At 42.9% G+C, this 23,639-nt stretch overlaps 1 protein-coding gene across 3 annotated transcripts in view; it reads left to right on the top strand.

The window, feature by feature from the left end:
* Nucleotides 1-576: 576 nt before the first annotated feature.
* The window catches only part of SETD9 (SET domain containing 9), a 57,897-nt gene continuing 34,834 nt past the window's right edge, over nucleotides 577-23,639 (top strand). The window contains exons 1-2 of one of the 3 annotated variants that reach the window (XM_073682137.1): nucleotides 577-731; nucleotides 1,746-2,051. In XM_073682137.1, coding sequence (XP_073538238.1) covers nucleotides 628-731; nucleotides 1,746-2,051 — 410 coding nt within the window. In that variant the 5' untranslated portion in view covers nucleotides 577-627. Of the gene's footprint in view, nucleotides 732-1,745; nucleotides 2,090-23,639 lie in introns of those variants that run through there. The other 2 variants (XM_073682129.1, XM_073682147.1) reach the window with 2 other exon arrangements.

Genomic DNA, 23,639 nt, shown 5'->3' with positions numbered 1-23,639 from the left:
TATTCAATTATAAAGCTACCATTAGATGGCGGCAGGACATTATTTTTATGTGTAATTTGATAAAATGACCACGAGATGTCACTCGTTCACCTTTAGGACATATATTCTATTGCATGTAATTTTATAAAGCTACCACGAGAGGGCGGCTGGCTATTATTTTTATGTGTAATTTGATAAAATGACCACGAGATGTCACTCGTTCACCTATAGGACATATATTCTATTGCATGTAATTTTATAAAGCTACCACTAGAGGGCGGCTGCCCTTTATTTTTATGTGTAATTTGATAAAGTGACCACTAGATGTCACTCGTTCACCTATAGGACATATATTCTATTGCATGTAATTTTATAAAGCTACCAATAGAGGGCGACTGTCCATTATTTTTGTGTGTAATTTGATAAAGTGACCACTAGATGTCACTCGTTCACCATCTATGAGGCACACATTCTATTCCATGTAATTGTAAAAACGTACCACGAGGTGGCGCCTTCTCGGAGCCCCGCCCCCGTTCGAAGACAAGCCCCCCGCTTGTTCAGCATGACGTCATCCAGCTCCTCCTCCCTCTCATGACGTCCTTTAATATACTCCCTCTCTGTGACGTCACTGCCCCGTCAGTCGGTGATATGCCCGCTCCGGGGACGGTGTTGCGGGCGATTCTCTCCCGCTGGAGATCGTACAGATATCGTTTTGTCCCCTGGGTGGCGCTGAACCTGACTCGTAACCGCAGGTCTGGTATATTGCACTGCCGGGTATATGGGGGTGCACTTATTTATGCAATTACCAGAGGACACGCATCACACTGAGGAATAATTTATGATATGAGTGCCCCCCCCCATCCCAGACTTACTGGATAAGTATCTATACACCCCCAGCAGGGGGTGAAAGAGGGTCTAAAACATGTGCAAACACTGATGACCGCCAGGTGGCATCAGAGTTCCTGCCGCTTTCTTATATTTTGCGGCTTCCGTGTAATTTTAGCCGGCTGCCACTAGATGGCGAGCGCGTTTCATTGTGCGACTTGCATGTAATTACATCAAATAGCCACGAGGTGGCAAATGTGTACAATTTATGAAGTACATTTAGCGTTGGCAGTTGAACAGGTAAACCACTAGATGGCAGCCGTGAACGTGGATGGGCCTAACACGAGTGCAACTGTGTAATACTATACAAGTCATTCTATACAGTGACCACTAGATGTCGCCCATGTATAAGATATACCTACTTGTTCAGCCACTGCTGGGTGATCGGCACCATCTGAAAAGACTACAAAGCCCATCATGTCCTAGATTAAGGGGGCTGAAACTGAGAGGGAACCCATTGATGGACCATGAGCGCAACAGCCATATTTTCCAGAGCAAAATCCTGCTTAGAACATAAAAATGAAATGATACAAATAAAATTAATAAATGAATTCAAATTAAATAAAATTCTAAGATAAAAAATATATATAAATGTTAAAAAAGTAACAAATCGCCATCAGGGCAATAAATAAAAGTGCAAAGATGCCAAATAGTAAGTTCCTGTGCAGTAACGGTGAGAGCAGATTTTTTTCTGCATTTTTTCTCTATAGGAATTAATATAGGTGACGGTATAATGCCACGAGAATAAAGTGAATTAGTCTCTGTTCAGCTCCAAAATAAAGTCCTGACCCACAGAAAGCAATGAGGCGGAATAAAAGCATCATGTCCTCGAAGGGGTTAATGACTCGGCTCCTTATTGTCACCCTTCTTTTTCCCGGCAGGACGCTGCGCTGTGTGTCGGCCGGGCGCGGGGATAAGGTCGTGGCGGATGATGACGTCTCCTCCTCACTTGTCACTTTCTTTCGGGTTCTGTTCACATGGGATATAAAGAAGCAGACGGAGCTGCTGACCCTGCTGCCCAGCACCACCCGCGCCATGTACCCTGCGCCCGATGCCAGCGGTCAGCAGCACAGACCCCATCACACGGTTCACCCCGAGGACGCCATCTACAAGTGTCTGGGGTTCTGCATCGATCGGCGGCCCAGCTCTATGGAGGCTGCAGGAACCGGAGTGTTTGTCTCCAAAGGGTTTGTGCCTAAAGGAGCCGTAGTGTCAATGTATCCGGGTAATGTCCTAAATGTCCGCACGCAGAACGTCCTGTGTGCACGAACACCCCCTCCAAAATCACCAAAATATAACACCAAGAACAGCAAATCTGAGTATATTACTGATCCTGAGTTACACCCTGTATTATACTCCAGAGCTGCACTCACTATTCTGCTGGTGCAGTCACTGTGTACATACATTACATTACTGATCCTGAGTTACATCCTGTATTATACTCCAGAGCTGCACTCACTATTCTGCTGGTGCAGTCACTGTGTACATACATTACATTACTGATCCTGAGTTACATCCTGTATTATACTCCAGAGCTGCACTCACTATTCTGCTGGTGCAGTCACTGTGTACATACATTACATTACTGATCCTGAGTTACACCCTGTATTATACTCCAGAGCTGCACTCACTATTCTGCTGGTGCAGTCACTGTGTACATACATTACATTACTGATCCTGAGTTACATCCTGTATTATACTCCAGAGCTGCACTCACTATTCTGCTGGTGCAGTCACTGTGTACATACATTACATTACTGATCCTGAGTTACATCCTGTATTATACTCCAGAGCTGCACTCACTATTCTGCTGGTGCAGTCACTGTGTACATACATTACATTACTGATCCTGAGTTACATCCTGTATTATACTCCAGAGCTGCACTCACTATTCTGCTGGTGCAGTCACTGTGTACATACATTACATTACTGATCCTGAGTTACATCCTGTATTATACTCCAGAGCTGCACTCACTATTCTGCTGGTGCAGTCACTGTGTACATACATTACATTACTGATCCTGAGTTACATCCTGTATTATACTCCAGAGCTGCACTCACTATTCTGCTGGTGCAGTCACTGTGCACATACATTACATTACTGATCCTCAGTTACCTCCTGTATTATACTCCAGAGCTGCACTCACTATTCCGCTGGTGCAGTCACTGTGTACATACATTACATTACTGATCCTGAGTTACCTCCTGTATTATACTCCAGAGCTGCACTCACTATTCTGCTGGTGGAGTCACTGTGTACATACATTACATTACTGATCCTGAGTTACATCCTGTATTATACTCCAGAGCTGCGCTCACTATTCTGCTGGTGCAGTCACTGTGTACATACATTACATTACTGATCCTGAGTTACATCCTGTATTATACTCCAGAGCTGCGCTCACTATTCTGCTGGTGCAGTCACTGTGTACATACATTACATTACTGATCCTGAGTTACATCCTGTATTATACTCCAGAGCTGCGCTCACTATTCTGCTGGTGCAGTCACTGTGTACATACATTACATTACTGATCCTGTACTGATCCTGAGTTACATCCTGTATTATACTCCAGAGCTGCACTCACTATTCTGCTGGTGCAGTCACTGTGTACATACATTACATTACTGATCCTGAGTTACATCCTGTATTATACCCCAGAGCTGCACTCACTATTCTGCTGGTGCAGTCACTGTGTACATACATTACATTACTGATCCTGAGTTACATCCTGTATTATACTCCAGAGCTGCACTCACTATTCTGCTGTGCAGTCACTGTGTACATATATTACTGATCCTGAGTTACATCCTGTATTATACTCCAGAGCTGCACTCACTATTCTGCTGGTGCAGTCACTGTGTACATACATTACATTACTGATCCTGAGTTACATCCTGTATTATACCCCAGAGCTGCACTCACTATTCTGCTGGTGCAGTCACTGTGTACATACATTACATTACTGATCCTGTACTGATCCTGAGTTACCTCCTGTATTATACTCCAGAGCTGCACTCACTATTCTGCTGGTGCAGTCACTGTGTACATACATTACTGATCCTGAGTTACATCCTGTATTATACCCCAGAGCTGCACTCACTATTCTGCTGGTGGAGTCACTGTGTACATACATTACATTACTGATCCTGAGTTACATCCTGTATTATACTCCAGAGCTGCACTCACTGTTCTGCTGGTGCAGTCACTGTGTACATACATTACATTACTGATCCTGAGTTACATCCTGTATTATACTCCAGAGCTGCACTCACTATTCTGCTGGTGCCGTCACTGTGTACATACATTACATTACTGATCCTGAGTTACATCCTGTATTATACTCCAGAGCTGCACTCACTATTCTGCTGGTGCAGTCACTGTGTACATACATTACATTACTGATCCTGAGTTACATCCTGTATTATACTCCAGAGCTGCACTGACTATTCTGCTGGTGCAGTCACTGTGTACATACATTACATTACTGATCCTGAGTTACATCCTGTATTATACTCCAGAGCTGCACTCACTATTCTGCTGGTGCAGTCACTGTGCACATACATTACATTACTGATCCTCAGTTACCTCCTGTATTATACTCCAGAGCTGCACTCACTATTCTGCTGGTGCAGTCACTGTGCACATACATTACATTACTGATCCTCAGTTACCTCCTGTATTATACTCCAGAGCTGCACTCACTATTCCGCTGGTGCAGTCACTGTGTACATACATTACATTACTGATCCTGAGTTACCTCCTGTATTATACTCCAGAGCTGAACTCACTATTCTGCTGGTGGAGTCACTGTGTACATACATTACATTACTGATCCTGAGTTACATCCTGTATTATACTCCAGAGCTGCACTCACTATTCTGCTGGTGCAGTCACTGTGTACATACATTACATTACTGATCCTGAGTTACATCCTGTATTATACTCCAGAGCTGCGCTCACTATTCTGCTGGTGCAGTCACTGTGTGCATACATTACATTACTGATCCTGAGTTACATCCTGTATTATACTCCAGAGCTGCGCTCACTATTCTGCTGGTGCAGTCAATGTGTACATACATTACATTACTGATCCTGAGTTACATCCTGTATTATACTCCAGAGCTGCGCTCACTATTCTGCTGGTGCAATCACTGTGTACATACATTACATTACTGATCCTGAGTTACATCCTGTATTATACTCCAGAGCTGCGCTCACTATTCTGCTGGTGCAGTCACTGTGTACATACATTACATTACTGATCCTGAGTTACATCCTGTATTATACTCCAGAGCTGCGCTCACTATTCTGCTGGTGGAGTCACTGTGTACATACATTACATTACTGATCCTGAGTTACATCCTGCATTATACTCCAGAGCTGCGCTCACTATTCTGCTGGTGCAGTCACTGTGTACATACATTACATTACTGATCCTGTACTGATCCTGAGTTACATCCTGTATTATACTCCAGAGCTGCGCTCACTATTCTGCTGGTGCAGTCACTGTGTACATACATTACATTACTGATCCTGTACTGATCCTGAGTTACATCCTGTATTATACTCCAGAGCTGCACTCACTATTCTGCTGGTGCAGTCACTGTGTACATACATTACATTACTGATCCTGAGTTACATCCTGTATTATACCCCAGAGCTGCACTCACTATTCTGCTGGTGCAGTCACTGTGTACATACATTACATTACTGATCCTGAGTTACATCCTGTATTATACTCCAGAGCTGCACTCACTATTCTGCTGGTGCAGTCACTGTGTACATATATTACTGATCCTGAGTTACATCCTGTATTATACCCCAGAGCTGCACTCACTATTCTGCTGGTGCAGTCACTGTGTACATACATTACTGATCCTGAGTTACATCCTGTATTATACTCCAGAGCTGCACTCACTATTCTGCTGGTGCAGTCACTGTGTACATATATTACATTACTGATCCTGAGTTACCTCCTGTATTATACTCCAGAGCTGCACTCACTATTCTGCTGGTGCAGTCACTGTGTACATACATTACATTACTGATCCTGAGTTACCTCCTGTATTATACTCCAGAGCTGCACTCACTATTCTGCTGGTGCAGTCACTGTGTACATACATTACATTACTGATCCTGAGTTATATCCTGTATTATACTCCAGAGCTGCACTCACTATTCTGCTGGTGCCGTCACTGTGTACATACATTACATTACTGATCCTGAGTTACATCCTGTATTATACTCCAGAGCTGCACTCACTATTCTGCTGGTGCCGTCACTGTGTACATACATTACATTACTGATCCTGAGTTAAATCCTGTATTATACTCCAGAGCTGCGCTCACTATTCTGCTGGTGCAGTCACTGTGTACATACATTACATTACTGATCCTGTACTGATCCTGAGTTACCTCCTGTATTATACTCCAGAGCTGCACTCACTCTTCTGCTGGTGCAGTCACTGTGTACATACATTACATTACTGATCCTGTACTGATCCTGAGTTACCTCCTGTATTATACTCCAGAGCTGCACTCACTATTCTGCTGCTGCAGTCACTGTGTACATACATTACATTACTGATCCTGAGTTACATCCTGTATTATACTCCAGAGCTGCACTCACTATTCTGCTGGTGCAGTCACTGTATACATACATTACATTACTGATCCTGAGTTACATCATGTATTATACTCCAGAGCTGCACTCACTATTCTGCTGGTGCAGTCACTGTGTACATACATTACTGATCCTGAGTTACATCCTGTATTATATCCCAGAGCTGCACTCACTATTCTGCTGGTGGAGTCACTGTGTACATACATTACATTACTGATCCTGAGTTACATCCTGTATTATACCCCAGAGCTGCACTCACTATTCTACTGGTGGAGTCACTGTGTACATACATTACATTACTGATCCTGAGTTACATCCTGTATTATACTCCAGAGCTGCACTCACTATTCTGCTGGTGCAGTCACTGTGCACATACATTACATTACTGATCCTCAGTTACCTCCTGTATTATACTCCAGAGCTGCACTCACTATTCTGCTGGTGCAGTCACTGTGTACATACATTACATTACTGATCCTGAGTTACATCCTGTATTATACTCCAGAGCTGCACTCACTATTCTGCTGGTGCAGTCACTGTGTACATACATTACATTACTGATCCTGAGTTACATCCTGTATTATACCCCAGAGCTGCACTCACTATTCTGCTGGTGCAGTCACTGTGTACATACATTACATTACTGATCCTGAGTTATATCCTGTATTATACTCCAGAGCTGCACTCACTATTCTGCTGGTGCAGTCACTGTGTACATACATTACATTACTGATCCTGAGTTACATCCTGTATTATACTCCAGAGCTGCACTCACTATTCTGCTGGTGCAGTCACTGTGCACATACATTACATTACTGATCCTCAGTTACCTCCTGTATTATACTCCAGAGCTGCACTCACTATTCTGCTGGTGCAGTCACTGTGTACATACATTACATTACTGATCCTCAGTTACATCCTGTATTATACCCCAGAGCTGCTCTCACTATTCTGCTGGTGCAGTCACTGTGTACATACATTACATTACTGATCCTGAGTTACATCCTGTATTATACTCCAGAGCTGCGCTCACTATTCTGCTGGTGCAGTCACTGTGTACATACATTACATTACTGATCCTGTACTGATCCTGAGTTACATCCTGTATTATACTCCAGAGCTGCACTCACTATTCTGCTGGTGCAGTCACTGTGTACATACATTACATTACTGATCCTGAGTTACATCCTGTATTATACTCCAGAGCTGCACTCACTATTCTGCAGGTGCAGTCACTGTGTACATACATTACATTACTGATCCTGAGTTACATCCTGTATTATACTCCAGAGCTGCACTCGCTATTCTGCTGGTGCAGTCACTGTGTACATACATTACATTACTGATCCTGAGTTACATCCTGTATTATACTCCAGAGCTGCACTCACTATTCTGCTGGTGCAGTCACTGTGCACATACATTACATTACTGATCCTCAGTTACCTCCTGTATTATACTCCAGAGCTGCACTCACTATTCCGCTGGTGCAGTCACTGTGTACATACATTACATTACTGATCCTGAGTTACATCCTGTATTATACTCCAGAGCTGCGCTCACTATTCTGCTGGTGCAGTCACTGTGTACATACATTACATTACTGATCCTGAGTTACATCCTGTATTATACTCCAGAGCTGCGCTCACTATTCTGCTGGTGCAGTCACTGTGTACATACATTACATTACTGATCCTGTACTGATCCTGAGTTACATCCTGTATTATACTCCAGAGCTGCACTCACTATTCTGCTGGTGCAGTCACTGTGTACATACATTACTGATCCTGAGTTACATCCTGTATTATACTCCAGAGCTGCACTCACTATTCTGCTGGTGCAGTCACTGTGTACATATATTACATTACTGATCCTGAGTTACCTCCTGTATTATACTCCAGAGCTGCACTCACTATTCTGCTGGTGCAGTCACTGTGTACATACATTACATTACTGATCCTGAGTTACATCCTGTATTATACTCCAGAGCTGCACTCACTATTCTGCTGGTGCCGTCACTGTGTACATACATTACATTACTGATCCTGAGTTACATCCTGTATTATACTCCAGAGCTGCACTCACTATTCTGCTGGTGCAGTCACTGTGTACATACATTACATTACTGATCCTGAGTTACATCATGTATTATACTCCAGAGCTGCACTCACTATTCTGCTGGTGCAGTCACTGTGTACATACATTACTGATCCTGAGTTACATCCTGTATTATACTCCAGAGCTGCACTCACTATTCTGCTGGTGCAGTCACTGTGTGCATACATTACATTACTGATCCTGAGTTACATCCTGTATTATACTCCAGAGCTGCACTCACTATTCTGCAGGTGCAGTCACTGTGTACATACATTACATTACTGATCCTGAGTTACCTCCTGTATTATACTCCAGAGCTGCACTCGCTATTCTGCTGGTGCAGTCACTGTGTACATACATTACATTACTGATCCTGAGTTACATCCTGTACTATACTCCAGAGCTGCACTCACTATTCTGCTGGTGCAGTCACTGTGTACATACATTACATTACTGATCCTGTACTGATCCTGAGTTACCTCCTGTATTATACACCAGAGCTGCACTCACTATTCTGCTGGTGCAGTCACTGTGTACATACATTACATTACTGATCCTGAGTTACATCCTGTATTATACTCCAGAGCTGCACTCACTATTCTGCTGGTGCAGTCACTGTGTACATACATTACATTACTGATCCTGAGTTACATCCTGTATTATACTCCAGAGCTGCACTCACTATTCTGCAGGTGCAGTCACTGTGTACATACATTACATTACTGATCCTGAGTTACCTCCTGTATTATACTCCAGAGCTGCACTCGCTATTCTGCTGGTGCAGTCATTGTGTACATACATTACATTACTGATCCTGAGTTACATCCTGTATTATACTCCAGAGCTGCACTCACTATTCTGCTGGTGCAGTCACTGTGTACATACATTACATTACTGATCCTGAGTTACGTCCTGTATTATACTCCAGAGCTGCACTCACTATTCTGCTGGTGCAGTCACTGTGTACATACATTACATTACTGATCCTGAGTTACCTCCTGTATTATACTCCAGAGCTGCACTCACTATTCTGCTGGTGCAGTCACTGTGTACATACATTACATTACTGATCCTGAGTTACCTCCTGTATTATACTCCAGAGCTGCACTCACTATTCTGCTGGTGCAGTCACTGTGTACATACATTACATTACTGATCCCGAGTTACATCCTGTATTATACTCCAGAGCTGCACTCACTATTCTGCTGGTGCCGTCACTGTGTACATACATTACATTACTGATCCTGAGTTACATCCTGTATTATACTCCACAGCTGCGCTCACTATTCTGCTGGTGCCGTCACTGTGTACATACATTACATTACTGATCCTGAGTTACATCCTGTATTATACTCCACAGCTGCGCTCACTTTTCTGCTGGTGCAGTCACTGTGTACATACATTTCATTACTGATTCTGAGTTACATCCTGTATTATACTCCAGAGCTGCACTCACTATTCTGCTGGTGCACTCACTGTGTGCATACATTACATTACTGATCCTGAGTTACATCCTGTATTATACTCCAGAGCTGCACTCACTATTCTGCAGGTGCAGTCACTGTGTACATACATTACATTACTGATCCTGAGTTACCTCTTGTATTATACTCCAGAGCTGCACTCACTATTCTGCTGGTGCAGTCACTGTGTACATACATTACATTACTGATCCTGAGTTACATCCTGTATTATACTCCAGAGCTGCACTCACTATTCTGCTGGTGCAGTCACTGTGTACATACATTATATTACTGATCCTGAGTTACATCCTGTATTATACTCCAGAGCTGCACTCACTATTCTGCTGGTGCAGTCACTGTGCACATACATTACATTACTGATCCTCAGTTACCTCCTGTATTATACTCCAGAGCTGCACTCACTATTCTGCTGGTGGAGTCACTGTGTACATACATTACATTACTGATCCTGAGTTACATCCTGTATTATACTCCAGAGCTGCGCTCACTATTCTGCTGGTGCAGTCACTGTGTACATACATTACATTACTGATCCTGAGTTACATCCTGTATTATACTCCAGAGCTGCGCTCACTATTCTGCTGGTGCAGTCACTGTGTACATACATTACATTACTGATCCTGAGTTACATCCTGTATTATACTCCAGAGCTGCGCTCACTATTCTGCTGGTGCAGTCACTGTGTACATACATTACATTACTGATCCTGTACTGATCCTGAGTTATATCCTGTATTATACTCCAGAGCTGCACTCACTATTCTGCTGGTGCAGTCACTGTGTACATACATTACATTACTGATCCTGAGTTACATCCTGTATTATACCCCAGAGCTGCACTCACTATTCTGCTGGTGCAGTCACTGTGTACATACATTACATTACTGATCCTGAGTTACATCCTGTATTATACTCCAGAGCTGCACTCACTATTCTGCTGTGCAGTCACTGTGTACATATATTACTGATCCTGAGTTACATCCTGTATTATACTCCAGAGCTGCACTCACTATTCTGCTGGTGCAGTCACTGTGTACATACATTACATTACTGATCCTGTACTGATCCTGAGTTACATCCTGTATTATACTCCAGAGCTGCGCTCACTATTCTGCTGGTGCAGTCACTGTGTACATACATTACATTACTGATCCTGTACTGATCCTGAGTTACATCCTGTATTATACTCCAGAGCTGCACTCACTATTCTGCTGGTGCAGTCACTGTGTACATACATTACATTACTGATCCTGAGTTACATCCTGTATTATACCCCAGAGCTGCACTCACTATTCTGCTGGTGCAGTCACTGTGTACATACATTACATTACTGATCCTGTACTGATCCTGAGTTACCTCCTGTATTATACTCCAGAGCTGCACTCACTATTCTGCTGGTGCAGTCACTGTGTACATACATTACTGATCCTGAGTTACATCCTGTATTATACCCCAGAGCTGCACTCACTATTCTGCTGGTGGAGTCACTGTGTACATACATTACATTACTGATCCTGAGTTACATCCTGTATTATACTCCAGAGCTGCACTCACTGTTCTGCTGGTGCAGTCACTGTGTACATACATTACATTACTGATCCTGAGTTACATCCTGTATTATACTCCAGAGCTGCACTCACTATTCTGCTGGTGGAGTCACTGTGTACATACATTACATTACTGATCCTGAGTTACATCCTGTATTATACTCCAGAGCTGCACTCACTATTCTGCTGGTGCAGTCACTGTGTACATACATTACATTACTGATCCTGAGTTACATCCTGTATTATACTCCAGAGCTGCACTCACTATTCTGCTGGTGCAGTCACTGTGTGCATACATTACATTACTGATCCTGAGTTACATCCTGTATTATACTCTAGAGCTGCACTCACTATTCTGCTGGTGCAGTCACTGTGCACATACATTACATTACTGATCCTCAGTTACCTCCTGTATTATACTCCAGAGCTGCACTCACTATTCTGCTGGTGCAGTCACTGTGCACATACATTACATTACTGATCCTCAGTTACCTCCTGTATTATACTCCAGAGCTGCACTCACTATTCCGCTGGTGCAGTCACTGTGTACATACATTACATTACTGATCCTGAGTTACCTCCTGTATTATACTCCAGAGCTGAACTCACTATTCTGCTGGTGGAGTCACTGTGTACATACATTACATTACTGATCCTGAGTTACATCCTTTATTATACTCCAGAGCTGCACTCACTATTCTGCTGGTGCAGTCACTGTGTACATACATTACATTACTGATCCTGAGTTACATCCTGTATTATACTCCAGAGCTGCGCTCACTATTCTGCTGGTGCAGTCACTGTGTACATACATTACATTACTGATCCTGAGTTACATCCTGTATTATACTCCAGAGCTGCGCTCACTATTCTGCTGGTGCAGTCACTGTGTACATACATTACATTACTGATCCTGAGTTACATCCTGCATTATACTCCAGAGCTGCGCTCACTATTCTGCTGGTGCAGTCACTGTGTACATACATTACATTACTGATCCTGTACTGATCCTGAGTTACATCCTGTATTATACTCCAGAGCTGCGCTCACTATTCTGCTGGTGCAGTCACTGTGTACATACATTACATTACTGATCCTGTACTGATCCTGAGTTACATCCTGTATTATACTCCAGAGCTGCACTCACTATTCTGCTGGTGCAGTCACTGTGTACATACATTACATTACTGATCCTGAGTTACATCCTGTATTATACCCCAGAGCTGCACTCACTATTCTGCTGGTGCAGTCACTGTGTACATACATTACATTACTGATCCTGAGTTACATCCTGTATTATACTCCAGAGCTGCACTCACTATTCTGCTGGTGCAGTCACTGTGTACATATATTACTGATCCTGAGTTACATCCTGTATTATACCCCAGAGCTGCACTCACTATTCTGCTGGTGCAGTCACTGTGTACATACATTACTGATCCTGAGTTACATCCTGTATTATACTCCAGAGCTGCACTCACTATTCTGCTGGTGCAGTCACTGTGTACATATATTACATTACTGATCCTGAGTTACCTCCTGTATTATACTCCAGAGCTGCACTCACTATTCTGCTGGTGCAGTCACTGTGTACATACATTACATTACTGATCCTGAGTTACCTCCTGTATTATACTCCAGAGCTGCACTCACTATTCTGCTGGTGCAGTCACTGTGTACATACATTACATTACTGATCCTGAGTTATATCCTGTATTATACTCCAGAGCTGCACTCACTATTCTGCTGGTGCCGTCACTGTGTACATACATTACATTACTGATCCTGAGTTACATCCTGTATTATACTCCAGAGCTGCACTCACTATTCTGCTGGTGCCGTCACTGTGTACATACATTACATTACTGATCCTGAGTTACATCCTGTATTATACTCCAGAGCTGCGCTCACTATTCTGCTGGTGCAGTCACTGTGTACATACATTACATTACTGATCCTGTACTGATCCTGAGTTACCTCCTGTATTATACTCCAGAGCTGCACTCACTCTTCTGCTGGTGCAGTCACTGTGTACATACATTACATTACTGATCCTGTACTGATCCTGAGTTACCTCCTGTATTATACTCCAGAGCTGCACTCACTATTCTGCTGCTGCAGTCACTGTGTACATACATTACATTACTGATCCTGAGTTACATCCTGTATTATACTCCAGAGCTGCACTCACTATTCTGCTGGTGCAGTCACTGTATACATACATTACATTACTGATCCTGAGTTACATCATGTATTATACTCCAGAGCTGCACTCACTATTCTGCTGGTGCAGTCACTGTGTACATACATTACTGATCCTGAGTTACATCCTGTATTATATCCCAGAGCTGCACTCACTATTCTGCTGGTGGAGTCACTGTGTACATACATTACATTACTGATCCTGAGTTACATCCTGTATTATACCCCAGAGCTGCACTCACTATTCTACTGGTGGAGTCACTGTGTACATACATTACATTACTGATCCTGAGTTACATCCTGTATTATACTCCAGAGCTGCACTCACTATTCTGCTGGTGCAGTCACTGTGCACATACATTACATTACTGATCCTCAGTTACCTCCTGTATTATACTCCAGAGCTGCACTCACTATTCTGCTGGTGCAGTCACTGTGTACATACATTACATTACTGATCCTGAGTTACATCCTGTATTATACTCCAGAGCTGCACTCACTATTCTGCTGGTGCAGTCACTGTGTACATACATTACATTACTGATCCTGAGTTACATCCTGTATTATACCCCAGAGCTGCACTCACTATTCTGCTGGTGCAGTCACTGTGTACATACATTACATTACTGATCCTGAGTTATATCCTGTATTATACTCCAGAGCTGCACTCACTATTCTGCTGGTGCAGTCACTGTGTACATACATTACATTACTGATCCTGAGTTACATCCTGTATTATACTCCAGAGCTGCACTCACTATTCTGCTGGTGCAGTCACTGTGCACATACATTACATTACTGATCCTCAGTTACCTCCTGTATTATACTCCAGAGCTGCACTCACTATTCTGCTGGTGCAGTCACTGTGTACATACATTACATTACTGATCCTGAGTTACATCCTGTATTATACCCCAGAGCTGCTCTCACTATTCTGCTGGTGCAGTCACTGTGTACATACATTACATTACTGATCCTGAGTTACATCCTGTATTATACTCCAGAGCTGCGCTCACTATTCTGCTGGTGCAGTCACTGTGTACATACATTACATTACTGATCCTGTACTGATCCTGAGTTACATCCTGTATTATACTCCAGAGCTGCACTCACTATTCTGCTGGTGCAGTCACTGTGTACATACATTACATTACTGATCCTGAGTTACATCCTGTATTATACTCCAGAGCTGCACTCACTATTCTGCTGGTGCAGTCACTGTGCACATACATTACATTACTGATCCTCAGTTACCTCCTGTATTATACTCCAGAGCTGCACTCACTATTCCGCTGGTGCAGTCACTGTGTACATACATTACATTACTGATCCTGAGTTACATCCTGTATTATACTCCAGAGCTGCGCTCACTATTCTGCTGGTGCAGTCACTGTGTACATACATTACATTACTGATCCTGAGTTACATCCTGTATTATACTCCAGAGCTGCGCTCACTATTCTGCTGGTGCAGTCACTGTGTACATACATTACATTACTGATCCTGTACTGATCCTGAGTTACATCCTGTATTATACTCCAGAGCTGCACTCACTATTCTGCTGGTGCAGTCACTGTGTACATACATTACTGATCCTGAGTTACATCCTGTATTATACTCCAGAGCTGCACTCACTATTCTGCTGGTGCAGTCACTGTGTACATATATTACATTACTGATCCTGAGTTACCTCCTGTATTATACTCCAGAGCTGCACTCACTATTCTGCTGGTGCAGTCACTGTGTACATACATTACATTACTGATCCTGAGTTACATCCTGTATTATACTCCAGAGCTGCACTCACTATTCTGCTGGTGCAGTCACTGTGCACATACATTACATTACTGATCCTCAGTTACCTCCTGTATTATACTCCAGAGCTGCACTCACTATTCCGCTGGTGCAGTCACTGTGTACATACATTACATTACTGATCCTGAGTTACATCCTGTATTATACTCCAGAGCTGCGCTCACTATTCTGCTGGTGCAGTCACTGTGTACATACATTACATTACTGATCCTGAGTTACATCCTGTATTATACTCCAGAGCTGCACTCACTATTCTGCTGGTGCAGTCACTGTGTACATACATTACATTACTGATCCTGAGTTACATCCTGTATTATACTCCAGAGCTGCACTCACTATTCTGCTGGTGCAGTCACTGTGCACATACATTACATTACTGATCCTCAGTTACCTCCTGTATTATACTCCAGAGCTGCACTCACTATTCCGCTGGTGCAGTCACTGTGTACATACATTACATTACTGATCCTGAGTTACATCCTGTATTATACTCCAGAGCTGCGCTCACTATTCTGCTGGTGCAGTCACTGTGTACATACATTACATTACTGATCCTGAGTTACATCCTGTATTATACTCCAGAGCTGCGCTCACTATTCTGCTGGTGCAGTCACTGTGTACATACATTACATTACTGATCCTGTACTGATCCTGAGTTACATCCTGTATTATACTCCAGAGCTGCACTCACTATTCTGCTGGTGCAGTCACTGTGTACATACATTACTGATCCTGAGTTACATCCTGTATTATACTCCAGAGCTGCACTCACTATTCTGCTGGTGCAGTCACTATGTACATATATTACATTACTGATCCTGAGTTACCTCCTGTATTATACTCCAGAGCTGCACTCACTATTCTGCTGGTGCAGTCACTGTGTACATACATTACATTACTGATCCTGAGTTACATCCTGTATTATACTCCAGAGCTGCACTCACTATTCTGCTGGTGCCGTCACTGTGTACATACATTACATTACTGATCCTGAGTTACATCCTGTATTATACTCCAGAGCTGCACTCACTATTCTGCTGGTGCAGTCACTGTGTACATACATTACATTACTGATCCTGAGTTACATCATGTATTATACTCCAGAGCTGCACTCACTATTCTGCTGGTGCAGTCACTGTGTACATACATTACTGATCCTGAGTTACATCCTGTATTATACTCCAGAGCTGCACTCACTATTCTGCTGGTGCAGTCACTGTGTGCATACATTACATTACTGATCCTGAGTTACATCCTGTATTATACTCCAGAGCTGCACTCACTATTCTGCAGGTGCAGTCACTGTGTACATACATTACATTACTGATCCTGAGTTACCTCCTGTATTATACTCCAGAGCTGCACTCGCTATTCTGCTGGTGCAGTCACTGTGTACATACATTACATTACTGATCCTGAGTTACATCCTGTACTATACTCCAGAGCTGCACTCACTATTCTGCTGGTGCAGTCACTGTGTACATACATTACATTACTGATCCTGTACTGATCCTGAGTTACCTCCTGTATTATACACCAGAGCTGCACTCACTATTCTGCTGGTGCAGTCACTGTGTACATACATTACATTACTGATCCTGAGTTACATCCTGTATTATACTCCAGAGCTGCACTCACTATTCTGCTGGTGCAGTCACTGTGTACATACATTACATTACTGATCCTGAGTTACATCCTGTATTATACTCCAGAGCTGCACTCACTATTCTGCAGGTGCAGTCACTGTGTACATACATTACATTACTGATCCTGAGTTACCTCCTGTATTATACTCCAGAGCTGCACTCGCTATTCTGCTGGTGCAGTCATTGTGTACATACATTACATTACTGATCCTGAGTTACATCCTGTATTATACTCCAGAGCTGCACTCACTATTCTGCTGGTGCAGTCACTGTGTACATACATTACATTACTGATCCTGAGTTACGTCCTGTATTATACTCCAGAGCTGCACTCACTATTCTGCTGGTGCAGTCACTGTGTACATACATTACATTACTGATCCTGAGTTACCTCCTGTATTATACTCCAGAGCTGCACTCACTATTCTGCTGGTGCAGTCACTGTGTACATACATTACATTACTGATCCTGAGTTACCTCCTGTATTATACTCCAGAGCTGCACTCACTATTCTGCTGGTGCAGTCACTGTGTACATACATTACATTACTGATCCCGAGTTACATCCTGTATTATACTCCAGAGCTGCACTCACTATTCTGCTGGTGCCGTCACTGTGTACATACATTACATTACTGATCCTGAGTTACATCCTGTATTATACTCCACAGCTGCGCTCACTATTCTGCTGGTGCAGTCACTGTGTGCATATATTACATTACTGATCCTGAGTTACATCCTGTATTATACTCCAGACTGCACTCACTTTTCTGCTGGTGCAGTCACTGTGTACATACATTTCATTACTGATTCTGAGTTACATCCTGTATTATACTCCAGAGCTGCACTCACTATTCTGCTGGTGCAGTCACTGTGTGCATACATTACATTACTGATCCTGAGTTACATCCTGTATTATACTCCAGAGCTGCACTCACTATTCTGCAGGTGCAGTCACTGTGTACATACATTACATTACTGATCCTGAGTTACCTCTTGTATTATACTCCAGAGCTGCACTCACTATTCTGCTGGTGCAGTCACTGTGTACATACATTACATTACTGATCCTGAGTTACATCCTGTATTATACTCCAGAGCTGCATTCACTATTCTGCTGGTGCAGTCACTGAGTACGTACATTACATTACTGATCCTGAGTTACATCCTGTATTATACTCCAGAGCTGCACTCACTATTCTGCTGGTGCAGTCACTGTGTACATACATTACATTACTGATCCTGAGTTACATCCTGTATTATACTCCAGAGCTGCACTCACTATTCTGCTGGTGCAGTCACTGTGTACATACATTACATTACTGATCCTGAGTTACATCCTGTATTATACTCCAGAGCTGCACTCGCTATTCTGCTGGTGCAGTCACTGTGTACATACATTACATTACTGATCCTGAGTTACATCCTGTATTATACTCCAGAGCTGCACTCACTATTCTGCTGGTGCAGTCACTGTGTACATACATTACATTACTGTTCCTGAGTTACCTCCTGTATTATACTCTAGAGCTGCACTCGCTATTCTGCTGGTGCCGTCACTGTGTACATACATTACATTACTGATCCTGAGTTACATCCTGTATTATACTCCAGAGCTGCGCTCACTATTCTGCTGGTGCAGTCACTGTGTACATACATTACATTACTGATCCTGAGTTACATCCTGTATTATACTCCAGAGCTGCACTCACTATTCTGCTGGTGCCGTCACTGTGTACATACATTACATTACTGATCCTGAGTTACATCCTGTATTATACTCCACAGCTGCGCTCACTATTCTGCTGGTGCAGTCACTGTGTGCATATATTACATTACTGATCCTGAGTTACATCCTGTATTATACTCCAGACTGCACTCACTTTTCTGCTGGTGCAGTCACTGTGTACATACATTTCATTACTGATTCTGAGTTACATCCTGTATTATACTCCAGAGCTGCACTCACTATTCTGCTGGTGCACTCACTGTGTGCATACATTACATTACTGATCCTGAGTTACATCCTGTATTATACTCCAGAGCTGCACTCACTATTCTGCAGGTGCAGTCACTGTGTACATACATTACATTACTGATCCTGAGTTACCTCTTGTATTATACTCCAGAGCTGCACTCACTATTCTGCTGGTGCAGTCACTGTGTACATACATTACATTACTGATCCTGAGTTACATCCTGTATTATACTCCAGAGCTGCACTCACTATTCTGCTGGTGCAGTCACTGTGTACATACATTACATTACTGATCCTGAGTTACATCCTGTATTATACTCCAGAGCTGCACTCACTATTCTGCTGGTGCAGTCACTGTGCACATACATTACATTACTGATCCTCAGTTACCTCCTGTATTATACTCCAGAGCTGCACTCACTATTCTGCTGGTGGAGTCACTGTGTACATACATTACATTACTGATCCTGAGTTACATCCTGTATTATACTCCAGAGCTGCGCTCACTATTCTGCTGGTGCAGTCACTGTGTACATACATTACATTACTGATCCTGAGTTACATCCTGTATTATACTCCAGAGCTGCGCTCACTATTCTGCTGGTGCAGTCACTGTGTACATACATTACATTACTGATCCTGAGTTACATCCTGTATTATACTCCAGAGCTGCGCTCACTATTCTGCTGGTGCAGTCACTGTGTACATACATTACATTACTGATCCTGTACTGATCCTGAGTTACATCCTGTATTATACTCCAGAGCTGCACTCACTATTCTGCTGGTGCAGTCACTGTGTACATACATTACATTACTGATCCTGAGTTACATCCTGTATTATACCCCAGAGCTGCACTCACTATTCTGCTGGTGCAGTCACTGTGTACATACATTACATTACTGATCCTGAGTTACATCCTGTATTATACTCCAGAGCTGCACTCACTATTCTGCTGTGCAGTCACTGTGTACATATATTACTGATCCTGAGTTACATCCTGTATTATACTCCAGAGCTGCACTCACTATTCTGCTGGTGCAGTCACTGTGTACATACATTACATTACTGATCCTGTACTGATCCTGAGTTACATCCTGTATTATACTCCAGAGCTGCGCTCACTATTCTGCTGGTGCAGTCACTGTGTACATACATTACATTACTGATCCTGTACTGATCCTGAGTTACATCCTGTATTATACTCCAGAGCTGCACTCACTATTCTGCTGGTGCAGTCACTGTGTACATACATTACATTACTGATCCTGAGTTACATCCTGTATTATACCCCAGAGCTGCACTCACTATTCTGCTGGTGCAGTCACTGTGTACATACATTACATTACTGATCCTGTACTGATCCTGAGTTACCTCCTGTATTATACTCCAGAGCTGCACTCACTATTCTGCTGGTGCAGTCACTGTGTACATACATTACTGATCCTGAGTTACATCCTGTATTATACCCCAGAGCTGCACTCACTATTCTGCTGGTGGAGTCACTGTGTACATACATTACATTACTGATCCTGAGTTACATCCTGTATTATACTCCAGAGCTGCACTCACTGTTCTGCTGGTGCAGTCACTGTGTACATACATTACATTACTGATCCTGAGTTACATCCTGTATTATACTCCAGAGCTGCACTCACTATTCTGCTGGTGGAGTCACTGTGTACATACATTACATTACTGATCCTGAGTTACATCCTGTATTATACTCCAGAGCTGCACTCACTATTCTGCTGGTGCAGTCACTGTGTACATACATTACATTACTGATCCTGAGTTACATCCTGTATTATACTCCAGAGCTGCACTCACTATTCTGCTGGTGCAGTCACTGTGTGCATACATTACATTACTGATCCTGAGTTACATCCTGTATTATACTCTAGAGCTGCACTCACTATTCTGCTGGTGCAGTCACTGTGCACATACATTACATTACTGATCCTCAGTTACCTCCTGTATTATACTCCAGAGCTGCACTCACTATTCTGCTGGTGCAGTCACTGTGCACATACATTACATTACTGATCCTCAGTTACCTCCTGTATTATACTCCAGAGCTGCACTCACTATTCCGCTGGTGCAGTCACTGTGTACATACATTACATTACTGATCCTGAGTTACCTCCTGTATTATACTCCAGAGCTGAACTCACTATTCTGCTGGTGGAGTCACTGTGTACATACATTACATTACTGATCCTGAGTTACATCCTGTATTATACTCCAGAGCTGCACTCACTATTCTGCTGGTGCAGTCACTGTGTACATACATTACATTACTGATCCTGAGTTACATCCTGTATTATACTCCAGAGCTGCGCTCACTATTCTGCTGGTGCAGTCACTGTGTACATACATTACATTACTGATCCTGAGTTACATCCTGTATTATACTCCAGAGCTGCGCTCACTATTCTGCTGGTGCAGTCACTGTGTACATACATTACATTACTGATCCTGAGTTACATCCTGCATTATACTCCAGAGCTGCGCTCACTATTCTGCTGGTGCAGTCACTGTGTACATACATTACATTACTGATCCTGTACTGATCCTGAGTTACATCCTGTATTATACTCCAGAGCTGCGCTCACTATTCTGCTGGTGCAGTCACTGTGTACATACATTACATTACTGATCCTGTACTGATCCTGAGTTACATCCTGTATTATACTCCAGAGCTGCACTCACTATTCTGCTGGTGCAGTCACTGTGTACATACATTACATTACTGATCCTGAGTTACATCCTGTATTATACCCCAGAGCTGCACTCACTATTCTGCTGGTGCAGTCACTGTGTACATACATTACATTACTGATCCTGAGTTACATCCTGTATTATACTCCAGAGCTGCACTCACTATTCTGCTGGTGCAGTCACTGTGTACATATATTACTGATCCTGAGTTACATCCTGTATTATACCCCAGAGCTGCACTCACTATTCTGCTGGTGCAGTCACTGTGTACATACATTACTGATCCTGAGTTACATCCTGTATTATACTCCAGAGCTGCACTCACTATTCTGCTGGTGCAGTCACTGTGTACATATATTACATTACTGATCCTGAGTTACCTCCTGTATTATACTCCAGAGCTGCACTCACTATTCTGCTGGTGCAGTCACTGTGTACATACATTACATTACTGATCCTGAGTTACCTCCTGTATTATACTCCAGAGCTGCACTCACTATTCTGCTGGTGCAGTCACTGTGTACATACATTACATTACTGATCCTGAGTTATATCCTGTATTATACTCCAGAGCTGCACTCACTATTCTGCTGGTGCCGTCACTGTGTACATACATTACATTACTGATCCTGAGTTACATCCTGTATTATACTCCAGAGCTGCACTCACTATTCTGCTGGTGCCGTCACTGTGTACATACATTACATTACTGATCCTGAGTTACATCCTGTATTATACTCCAGAGCTGCGCTCACTATTCTGCTGGTGCAGTCACTGTGTACATACATTACATTACTGATCCTGTACTGATCCTGAGTTACCTCCTGTATTATACTCCAGAGCTGCACTCACTCTTCTGCTGGTGCAGTCACTGTGTACATACATTACATTACTGATCCTGTACTGATCCTGAGTTACCTCCTGTATTATACTCCAGAGCTGCACTCACTATTCTGCTGCTGCAGTCACTGTGTACATACATTACATTACTGATCCTGAGTTACATCCTGTATTATACTCCAGAGCTGCACTCACTATTCTGCTGGTGCAGTCACTGTATACATACATTACATTACTGATCCTGAGTTACATCATGTATTATACTCCAGAGCTGCACTCACTATTCTGCTGGTGCAGTCACTGTGTACATACATTACTGATCCTGAGTTACATCCTGTATTATATCCCAGAGCTGCACTCACTATTCTGCTGGTGGAGTCACTGTGTACATACATTACATTACTGATCCTGAGTTACATCCTGTATTATACCCCAGAGCTGCACTCACTATTCTACTGGTGGAGTCACTGTGTACATACATTACATTACTGATCCTGAGTTACATCCTGTATTATACTCCAGAGCTGCACTCACTATTCTGCTGGTGCAGTCACTGTGCACATACATTACATTACTGATCCTCAGTTACCTCCTGTATTATACTCCAGAGCTGCACTCACTATTCTGCTGGTGCAGTCACTGTGTACATACATTACATTACTGATCCTGAGTTACATCCTGTATTATACTCCAGAGCTGCACTCACTATTCTGCTGGTGCAGTCACTGTGTACATACATTACATTACTGATCCTGAGTTACATCCTGTATTATACCCCAGAGCTGCACTCACTATTCTGCTGGTGCAGTCACTGTGTACATACA

The sequence above is a fragment of the Phyllobates terribilis genome, unplaced genomic scaffold, assembly GCF_046119375.1.
Source record: "Phyllobates terribilis strain yellow unplaced genomic scaffold, ASM4611937v1 Scaffold_1__5_contigs__length_1240528914, whole genome shotgun sequence".
In the NCBI taxonomy this organism is placed as follows: domain Eukaryota; kingdom Metazoa; phylum Chordata; class Amphibia; order Anura; family Dendrobatidae; genus Phyllobates; species Phyllobates terribilis.
The sequence above is the reverse complement of the archived record's forward strand: the minus strand, read 5'-3'. Positions and strand labels throughout refer to the sequence as shown.